This window comes from Hetaerina americana, unplaced genomic scaffold, assembly GCF_022747635.1.
Source record: "Hetaerina americana unplaced genomic scaffold, ioHetAmer1.1.p SCAF_24, whole genome shotgun sequence".
Classification (NCBI taxonomy): domain Eukaryota; kingdom Metazoa; phylum Arthropoda; class Insecta; order Odonata; family Calopterygidae; genus Hetaerina; species Hetaerina americana.
This window is the reverse complement of record NW_027286808.1, coordinates 6,613,968-6,625,180: the sequence shown is the minus strand read 5'-3', so window position 1 is coordinate 6,625,180 and position 11,213 is coordinate 6,613,968. Positions and strand designations below refer to the sequence as shown.

Here is an 11,213-nt window from a genome sequence, read left to right as displayed (position 1 = left end):
GCGTAAGTTTGCGGAAAGATCATAAAATAATGTTTATTTTTACAATATTTCGATATTATTAAAGCAATTGTGTTTAGCTATGTTGATAAGTTAGCGAACTGAAATTAGTGAAACAACTATAGGAAGTTAGTGGGCTTTGATAGCGTTCTATAAACCGTATATTCAAGGTTCAAAAAAATGGGTGTTAGCACTTGGATTTTTGATGTAATTTAAAATATTTTATTAACATTCTATTCTAAATTGTACTCTGGTATGGAGATAAGTAAGAATGACAAGCTTGTACAGAAGTTGCGATGTTCATCACCTTGTATCGTATATCAGACGCTAGTAGAGATCCGTGCGAAAGAAGTGAATTCTGCAAATGGGATAGCATTGTTAAGGAAGCGAGGGATCCTCCGATATTTTGTCAAGTTATTACAAAAACCGAATGAAAAAATTCTAGATGTAACTCTAAGTATCTTAGGGAATTGCTGTATGGAAACAGAAAGTTGCTTGGAGGTAATGACTTTTATTGACATTTCTATTATATATTCTTGATTTTCTACTAATTTGAGCGCTCTGTCATTACGAAATTTCAATGTTTCTTGACATTAATTTGTTCATGCTTCCTAATGTGTAATTCCATCTGATTACATCAATTTCCTCAACAGTTATGGCGTATTGGAGCTGTTGGACCAATTGTAAGAATCCTAGATGGTATAGGAAAAGACAGCATCCAAGGTAGAACTTGTCGGTTATTGGCAAATCTTTCCCAGCATCAAGAGATAGCGGCGGTGGTCTGTCGAGAAGGTGCTGTACCTATTATCATCGAAATATTAAAAACCAACAATGTAATTAATGGAACTGCTGTAGATTCGAACCACATTAGTGATATGACTAAAGAAATGGCCGTCCGGGCCCTAAGGCAAGTGCTTATAAATGTAGTAATTTTACCGATGTGTTGTAATATCGAATACTTTTGTTGAAACAAAACTAACTAACTTAAATTTATTCAGATTGTTAGGCGAGAACCCTGACTGCAGAGGAGAGATAGTAAACCAAGGTGGCGTTCGTGCGGTTGCAGAACTTATTTTATCTGATTGTGTGACTTTGCAGAAAGCAGCTCTGAAAGCCCTGGCCACGTTGACTCAGTATTGCACAGATGAATGTGCTTTACAGGTAATAGCCATGATTCTTTTTATACAGCCTTAAAATGTACATACCAGTTTCAAATTGGAAAGTTTTCATTTTTTGTTGGGGTCACTCATAATGAAATTAATTTATGTGAAGTGTATTTATCATTTTCATTTGACCAAGGCCATTTTTTGGGATCTTCCAATAAAAACCTTCTCCCTAGTGCTTTTAGGAGAGAGACACGCTCTCTATAGGTTATTTAAGTGTCCTATCGTGTAAATGAGCCCCCACTTCTTTAATCCTTTCCTTTTATTCCGATACATGTGTAAAATTGAAAATCGTTGTGCTTTCTTATGATCATAAGTGGCTTCCATTGTATACAAATGATGCAAGATTAACATTAGTAATGAATCAAAGTGCAGTGAACTAGATCATGTGGTAGCTAATTAACAAAAGCATGTCTCACTTGCATTGCCATAAAACAGTGCTCATTTCATTGTTAACAGAATATAGGCATTCAGACCATCTTCCTACCTTAGAGACAAATTATCAACTTCCATAGTTAATCATTTCGAAGACTGTACCTCTCAGCCCACTATCATAATCTGCTTTGTAACAGGGTATTGAGCATTAGTGCCCGGTTCAATAACATCAAGTATAGTTTTTGGCATTTTCCCCATAACGAAGGTGCATGCATAAAAAATGTGAAGACCAACTGGTCAATCAAAGTATATAATATTTTCTTTTACATGTTGTGAAGTTCTCATAGATAGATATTTTCTATACACCATCATTAACCATGTAGTGTGTTGGTAAAGCACATATTTCCATTGGCCTGTCCATTTAAATTCTTGGAGACAGGTGGTTTTGAAATAAAATTATCGCCAAAAGGTATTTATTTAAAATGTTTGGTGTTTCTATTATCACCACACTCTGTTTTGAGACTTTTGGCAAAGTACCTCTTTCACATCTGCAACCTTGGATTTAAAACCATATTTACTCTTTGTAAATTGGTATTCAAAGATCTTGAAATTAAAAACCAAGCCACAGCAGGACAATTTTCATGTTTCTTTTTTGCAACATAATGACATAGGGATGTGATCCATATCTGTAATGTGAGTTAGTATTAACGCTGCGTAAATTAGTGCCTGCTGTACACTGTTTGACTTCATATGTTATAATTAAATTCATTCCAGGGCAGTATAAGCACTTCTTGCTCAATTTTAACAATATTTATGTATTTTCGTCAACAAAATAATGTTTTACTCTTCTTTTTTTTCTCTACATAATATAACTGTATGAAGTACATCATTTTTTAAATATCCCATTTTTATTTGCATGCATATATTATTATTGTTAGTCTACCATTTATGGTAGGTTTTGGATGGACACCAACTAAACATCATTACAGTCTGCGGCTACATCTAACTAGTACACAACCTGAAAGCCCAAACTGCATTAATTACCTCTTCTTCAATTCTGTAAACTTTCTGCTTTCCTTCATTTTGCCCAACATGTCTATCCATTTCTACCCCCTAACTCGCCTACCTAACATTCTCCCCTATATCACAGTCTTCAATAGTTCATCTCCAATTAAAATGCTCAGCATCCACCCATCCTGCCTCCTATGGATGTCTCCCAAAAATCCTTTCTCCTCCCCCACTATGCTTAGCCCTTCTTTGTTTGTTCTCTTTTCCATCTTTTTCCACATACAGCAGTAAAATTGGAAGGCTCCAGTTCTTCCTAAATAATGCTTGAATGTTCTCTACTCTGTTAACCTTATGTCACACACAAAATTGTGGTATGGGTTGTAGGAAATTCAGACATAGCTATTGCCTAGATGTGGAATGAGTGTCTAATTTTCAGGTCAGTGACCAGCAGCCCATTAGACTCTAATCTCACCTAATTAAAATTTTGTTTTTCCGTAGGTGCAAGGGGATGGGGCTTGTTTTCAACGTTTAGTGTCATTTGTTGAAGTTCCTGCTTTGGTTGATGAATCCAAAGTCCGAAAATCACCATCATCTCTCACTCAGAGTGCTCTCACTTGTCTTTCGAATCTTGCTCGGGTTCCTGAAATGCGTCCTTTGTTGGGAAATGCTGGTGCAATAAATGCTGTTATTAATCAACTCCAATATTTGTCCAACTTGGACTTCAACAATGAGTGGAAGCAAAGAGGTAATTTGTTGCATCCATTGGACAACATTTTTTAAATTTTTATCTCACCTGAATGGTATTGTGATGAACATTAACCTCTTGCTTACAGATCTGGTGTCAACGTTATGCCTCTTTTCTCGTGAATCTGTCAATCGAATGAAGCTGCGTGATCAAGGTGGATTGAACCAGCTGATGATACACCTGAAAGTTGATAAATATGGTCCTGTTGCTGCTGCATTGTGTAACTTTGCATTTGACGATAATGCATTCAAGCAGCTTGTTGACCATGGTTTGATTCATGTCTGTGCAGATCAGCTCCGCGATGCAATTGCTGTCAAATTGAAAGAAAGTCGCCGTTCTCACACCTTCCTCCCTAGAATTCTACCACGAGATGATGTTCAAAAACGTAGGAATTCACTGCAAATTCCCAATTCAAGTCCGGTCGCAAGGAGTAGGTATCGTCAGACATCAGTTGAAGACTCCTATCAGAGTTCACCATCAGCCAATCCAGAAATCAAAACTGGTGAAGGATGCGGCAAAAAACTTTCAAAAAGGTATTTATAACCTGGAGCTCAAATTGCATAATTTTAAAATTTAGTTGTGCTTGTTGAAGATGTGCATGGAATGCAAAGTATCTTTGTTTATTGGAGGAAAATAATTTTTCAATTCTATGAAAAGCTCAGAAAAATATTGAAACTTTTAAGTATAATTTTAATTAATTTGATAGCCATTCAGTATCGTGGAAGAGGCACTCAAAGCAAGGCAACAGAAGAGTATACATGGCATTATTTGTGATTGTGAAAGAGGCAAAAGAAGCATTCAAGGGCGGGGTAATTTGGATGGAATCAGGAAAAGGGTCAAGTTTTTTAAATCACTGTTAATCAGGTTATTTTTTACTTTACCTGTTCTGAAAGGGATTGGTGTGTAGGATGAACTATTGTAAAATAGTAAATGAAATATTTTGGCCCATGCATAAAGTTTCACTTTTTTATTGCTAACCCTCATGTACTAAAACTAATTTTCTGAGGATAAGCCAACAGTGAGATGCCCTGAGTAAGGTAGAAATTGTGAAGAGCTGAAGATGTTATAGTAAACGGTTAAAATTAATTGTTCTTTAATGTTTTGTAGCCATATTACGCTAGTTTTTTTTGCACATTTCCAGATGCTACTTCAACATACTGTATTGCCATAATTTTTATTTATACATGATGTTTTTATTATAATGCTTCAGTCTTTTCATTAGCAGAGTAAGCTTCGGTTTGCCAAGAATATTATAGATTTTGTATGTTTACGGTAATGATTTGATTGCAACCTGCTAATTGTGCCTTTGGGTATTTATCATGGTGCAATGTTCATTTCTTCTCTGCAGTCCAGGAAAAATTTCTACACAGAAAACTTTCCGAATAAGCAGTCCAAGTTATCAGGCCGTGTGCTTTGAGCAAGAAGGGCACAGAAATACATCTTCATGGTCTCCTCCATCTGTTAGCAGTAATGACTGGAATGGAAGCAGTTGTGCCAGTGCTGAATGCAATTTATCCAGTGGTTCCATCGGTGGAGCATCCCCGTGGGCTGGAGCCAGCAGCTCATTTTCATTTGGTGGCTACTTTCAGAGCCAAAACCCCATATCTCCCATGCCTTTGCCCACTTCATTTCACCAGTTTCAAGATGGGCCTCTCAGCCCTGAAGCATCTTCATGTTCTGGTGGGAGTTCAAGTAGCTGTACGAGTGGTTATGCCTCATCTCCTCGCTCAGATCTTTCTGATGCCCCATCTCCTGGTACCTCCACTGCTGCCAGTGCCATGGATGAAGTTTACTCTCCTGTTTATGAAGATGTCTCAGATGACAGTGGTCAAGAGGATTGTGAGGGCATGACTAAAGTATGTAACTTGGATGGATTGATATGATTTAGGATTGTAATTAATTGTACAGTGTGAATGCTAGTTATACTGATTAATTTGAGCCCCTCTTAGTCATTCAGGCTAATTCAAATGTGTCCTATTAAAATTATTTGTCTGCCAAATGAGGTTGTTTTAACTGAGATTGACAGACTGACTTCAATTAATGCATGGACATCAAGTACTTTTTATTGCGTCACTGTCTGGACCCATAAAAAACAAATACTTATATTTATTGTCAGTTATATGGTAGGGCTGCAGGTGTCAAAATGTACTGCGGCATAGGTTTAGCATGCATCATTTAAAGAGGAAAATTGCAGCATTGTTATTATACCATCAAAATCATGTTAGAAACTTCAAATGTCTATGCTGGTTTACACAGAAGAGGTTACACTGTTAATATATATTTTCATTCGTGCACCCTGTGAATGGTCAAGTTAATTTAGTTAAATAGCCTTTGTAGTATAATGTTAACATACTTGACTTCAGGAATGCCTTCTCATTGTACTACCTCATTAAACTTAATTAAATTTTTGTGAATTATTATTTCTGAATAAGTACTATTCATAAAATCATTTCAGCTCATAAAATTCAAGTGGCATTGTATGACCCCAGAAATTATTATTACGAGAGACTAACATTGTAGCATGAACTGGTTTTCACTAGTGTGTACAAATTGGTGGGTGATGGTTTTGGTGTCTAATACACCAACAAACTGGTCATAAAATAAAGACAGGAAACAGGAACATACTCTGCTTCATTAATAGAGATGAAACTTTTTGTTTTACTAGGAACTTCGACTGTATTGTAATCATTTTGATGCTAAAATCTTACTCTAAATAGGAACAGGGCATGAGGTGAATTTCGAGCAATTAGAAAATATTAATATCCAAACTAATACTAATCTTTATCATGATAAGATTTTACCCATGCATTCAGCTCTTCTTAGCATTTGCCTACTTCCAGTCTTAGTCAGATTCAAGAATATCAAATAAGTGCTGCGGTTACATGTGGTGAATGCTTGGGTGAGAGGGGTGAAGTAACCACCCAAGTCGGAAACCATTTCTCTTTTTGTTTGTAATCTGCACGTTTTCCCATTCCAGGACTTAGGGACCTTATGGTCTCAGCACCTAGTGGACCCCTATTTGAGTTCACTTTAGTGAATTTTCTATTGGGCATAAAATAGCTCCCTGTTAACTTCCTAGCCATGATAAATGTTTCTCTTTATTTTTTGTGATTGGTCATTAAGCCAATTAACCTTTTCTCAAAGTTAATAATTTGACAGGATAGGGTTATTAGAAAGTTTGTCAATCATAATATAAGTCATTTATATTTGTTCATCTAGAGTATGTTTTAATTCTTTTATATTTGTTCCCACATTTTAGGAGCAGGGAAAATCTACCAAACACACTGGAGTGACATCTAACAAGAGAGTGAGGAGTGAAACTAATGAGAAAAATGAAGATATGGGTGTAAGCAGGCAAAAGAAAAAATGTTCATCCTTGTTGAAAAGTGAAGTGTCAGAGTCCAGCTTTTCATTTGAACAGATGCAGTGCAGTTTATCAATTGACGAAAAAGAACCAGCCACTGCCAACAGTGCAGTGGAGGAAGGGGATACTTTGAATAAGGATGAGCATCAAGGGAACTTGGATGAGGAAAGTGAAAAACCCAAGAATAAAAAGAGCCTTGTTGACTACCTCTTTGTGCTTTTGTCACATGCATCTCAATTTGAAGAGCCAATTGAAGATTTGGCATCTTACAATACTTTTTCAGCACTTCTAGGCTTTCACTTAGTCAATCCAGATCCTCGATCCCATTACAGTTTAACAGCATCTCGGATCCTATCCAGAATAGTAAGGTGAGAAAAACGCTGTGTAATTCCTGTCTGAATAAGTTAGAAGTAGGTTAGTAAATTCAAGATGCATTATCACTCGCATGCCTTAATGATATACCATACAAGGTCCTAGTTACAAATCAACTTATTTATGGTCATAGAATAGTAGTGGGGATGACAGGAGCATACTGAGGAAGTGTGAAATGGAGAGGAAGCATGAGAGAGGAAGAGGTTGAGGGAGAGAAAAAAGTTAGGGAAAGTATCTCATATGACAAGAGGGACATGATAGAGCATAATAAGGGGAATCGGATGGTGCAATGGCTACCGTACTGGCTTCCCACCTAGAGGGCCCAGGTTCAAATGCTGGCAGTGTTGAATATTTTTCAGTGGTATATCAATCCCTACTTGAGGTGCTTTGTGGAGGGCACTTTGAGTGAATATGCTGTCTGACGGATGGGACATTAAGCTGCGGACCTCTTGGCACCTTTCATTAAGAGTAGGCTAATGCCGACGCCAGGGTTCTCTACACCCTTCATCCCTTCCTGTCCATCCCCTATGGGGCAAATGACCTCAGCTGTCGGTCGCCTCCCCTAAATACTACTACTACTTGAGCATAATATGCATAAATATAAGAGTGGTTTTCTGGGATACCCTTTGCTTACCTGCTCAGAACATACTCGTATAGGCACTCCACAAGTACAAGTAGCCAAATGCCTACTACGATCACAGTGTTTTGTGTTGAGTAATGCCTTTTGTAGTTGTAATGTCTGTTCAGATGAATTGTTTCAAAAAATTCAGTATCATGATATTGGGGGTGTAAATATATACAGATAAGAAGGCATGGATGAATCTTATGTGTGTTCAGTTGAAATCATAATTCTTGATACCATTTAAACAATAGAATGCAACTACCCCTCTATCAAATGAACATCACTTTAAATGACCTTTTTTCGATGAAGCCTTCATTGAACACTTAATCTAGGGATTACTGTACGTTTATCTATGTACAAGTTTATGTATTGCATTTTATTCCTATTTCACCTCTTTCCCCTTCAAAATTGTCTTTTTGAACATTGAATTTTTTTTAATGCTATTCTATTCTTCTTTTCATTTCAGAAACGATCATTATTTAATTCCTTTGATAAACCAAAGATTTGTGTTGACAGTGAGGTCCTGGTTTTGTTCAACTCCACTGCACAAGGAAGAGGCCACAAGTGATGAAAACCTTGGTAAAGTGCCCATGAGAAAAGATGTCAGGATTTGGCAAAAATGTTCTGAATGCCATCGTCTACGTTCCTTTGGAACATCAATCCTTTTGGACCTGGGAAAATCTGCTGAATCAGGTTATGGTGAAGGGGAATTAGCATATGGATTGCTGAAAGGAGACAGTGCACACCGCATGGCTATTGCATTATCCCTTCCATTTATTATAAGGTAAGCAGTACTGTTAATTGCACAGGAAAATTAAGAATGGGAGATTCAAGATTCATTTAATTGTGATCATAATACTAGTTAATCAAATGAGATTTTGCCTTCACTAACTTTATGTTCATATAACCAGTTTAAAGTGAATAAACTGATATAGTATCGTAAAATTAAACTTATCATTAAGCATACTAAACTGGGTAATGTTTACATGGTGGTCATTTCCTTATTTGATTATTACATATGTAGAGTGAGTTCTCTTTTTAGTGAAAAATATTGTTATGAAATGTTGGCATTGTGAAATAGAAATTACACCCCATCCATCCATATTAGCATTTGCATTTTCAAAATTTGATAAAAGTGAAATTTTTTATGTAGCTTAATGAACTCTTCAGTATCATGCATCATATTGTATTTGATGTAATTAAATATAAAATCCAAATATTTCCCAGTTTTTCAAAATGGAAGATTAAAATATATGCTACTATTAATTAGATAAAAGTGGATAATTTACCCCAAAGTGGTTTTGGATCTTCTACATTACACCTTACATGTGATGTAGTGCCAATTCAGAGGACAGGAGACCTCAATCTTTCCACTGAAGCCTCAAGCCTCTAATAAGCTGAAGGCTTTGATAAAGATATTGAAAATGCCCTTGTGGACTGTAACGCGTTGTGCATGATTACAAATGCATGTGACACTGTATGTATGGTATTTCGTCACAACATCTTGTTCCTTTAAAGCCCCCAAAATTTCAGAGTTTAAGAGGACACCTCGATAGCTTAACTGGCTAAAGCACTCAACCGGACATTGCGGGATCCGGGTTCGAGTCCCAGTCCAGGCGAATGATTTTTACTCTCTGAAATTGTTGCATCAATACATGTATACATTCAAACAAAAACCCTCCAAATGCAAAAACATATGCATTTATAGTAATAGGGAGGAGTTATAAACACACATAAAAGACAAATGCTAGGCACGGTGAAAGTGTGCAGAACCAAGCAAAAAATAAGTTGATTGGTGGAGCATCAGTCCAGCAATTCAAGGTCTGTGACTCAATTCCTGGTCCAGATAAATTTTGTTTAAATTGTATTCAAAATTTTATTTGATCCAAAGGAAAGAATTGCATGAAAGTTGTATGATGTGAAGTTCGATGTAGAGAAATGGCAGAATTTCAAGGCACTTCTATTTTTCTATAAGGTGACCCTGTTGTAAGTTTTGATGTTGTGGAGTAATAAGTGTATGTTGTGAAATTCTCTAAATTTTTCTAATAATTATCCTTTTTACAGGTCCAAGAAAATGCTGAGCAAGCTTCTCCTTGGCTGTAATGGATTAATAGCCCTGCTGGGAATACTGAAGGATTTTGGGAACACGAGCATAAAATGTGATGATAAGTCTATTCCCTCAGAAAAATGTGGGGAGGAGAATGAAGACAAGGATGAAGAGGAGGATGTAAGCATTTTGAATGCTGTTGTAGATGGGCTGTCTTACTTGGCTGAATTTGTTGGCATGAAGGTGATAAAAAATCATTCCCTGAACATTTTGGAGAAAAATAGCTCTCAACCTGATGGAATAAGATCAGGAGCGAGCACCTCAAATCAGCATTTGGAGAAAATAAATTATCAGCCAAATGGCAGCCCAGATGAGATTGTATTTGCCCTTGATGATGGCTCATCAATTGTCACCAGTAGGGAGGGTATGTCAAACATTTCTCCTGTGTTTCGAGCCATGCTTCAGGGAAACTTTGTAGAATCGGAAGGGATGTCAGTGAAGTTACCAGGTGTGTCGCATTCTTGTCTTAGTTACATAATGCACCATCTGGGTGAGTGCAGGGACATTGAGTGCATCAAAAAGAGTGCTAGTACTTTACATTCCCTCAGTAAAAATATAAATGGGACTAGTTGCTCCCGAAATGCATGTCATTGGGCTGATAAACCAAAGGAAGTGTACGGAGCTTTAGAGCTTGTCTCAATTGCTGATCGTTTCCTATTGCCAGATGTGTTTTGTAAAAAGTTAGCCAATCAAGTATTGGATTATTATTTATGTCCAGAGTCAGCTGCTAAGATTTACATGTGGTGTTTAGGAACAGAAGGCATTTGTGGTTCAAGGGCTCCAGAAGACCTAGGCCTTTTAGAAGGGACTGTCAAGTATATTCTGGTGGGCTGCATGACACTTGACGAGAGAGTCACCTTAATCCAATCACTGTTCAGTCGCGGCTTTGGTGGGGAATTGGTGTCTCACATGAATGATTTAATTCGCATTTATTTTGAATAATTTTCATGTAAATACTTTCTCATGTCATTTATGCTAGTGTGAATCACATCACATTTCTTTGTATATATTGTAAAGTAATTGATTAAATATGTCAGTTTGTATTCTTCAAGAAAATAATCATGCAATGAAATTTACTTGAAATTCATGATTAACCATGTACATATGTACATTTTCTGTCTATAAAAATGCACTGTATGTGAATGAAAATATGACACTTTTACTCATGAAATAGACTAATTGAAAACATGATTGATTTCTTATTCAGAGGCAAATCAAAAATATTTTTTGTGTATAAACTGTTTCCTTTTATGTGGTTAAGTATAAGTGGTTAGGTATAAAGCAGCAAGAAAGCCATAAATATTTACCATTATTCAGAACCACAAGCCAGACAGGTAGGAACATTTTCAGGGAAACACCTTTAAAAATTATGCAGGACAGTGCATCTTGCCTCAGAAACTTCTATTGTTTGACATTTCCATGCTGCATTTTCTGGCCTATTATTAATCTGAGGACATTTA

The 11,213-nt window shown here is 36.6% G+C and overlaps 1 protein-coding gene across 1 annotated transcript; it reads left to right on the top strand.

The window, feature by feature from the left end:
• The first annotated feature begins 5 nt into the window (after window positions 1–5).
• Rnb (R and B) lies at window positions 6–10,923 on the top strand. Its single transcript, XM_071586663.1, has 9 exons — window positions 6–498; window positions 651–904; window positions 996–1,158; window positions 3,042–3,288; window positions 3,377–3,821; window positions 4,637–5,144; window positions 6,548–7,020; window positions 8,113–8,430; window positions 9,711–10,923. Exons 1-9 carry the CDS (start codon window positions 253–255, stop codon window positions 10,693–10,695), a joined length of 3,639 nt encoding a protein of 1,212 aa, XP_071442764.1. The 5' UTR covers window positions 6–252; the 3' UTR covers window positions 10,696–10,923.
• Window positions 10,924–11,213: the final 290 nt, after the last annotated feature.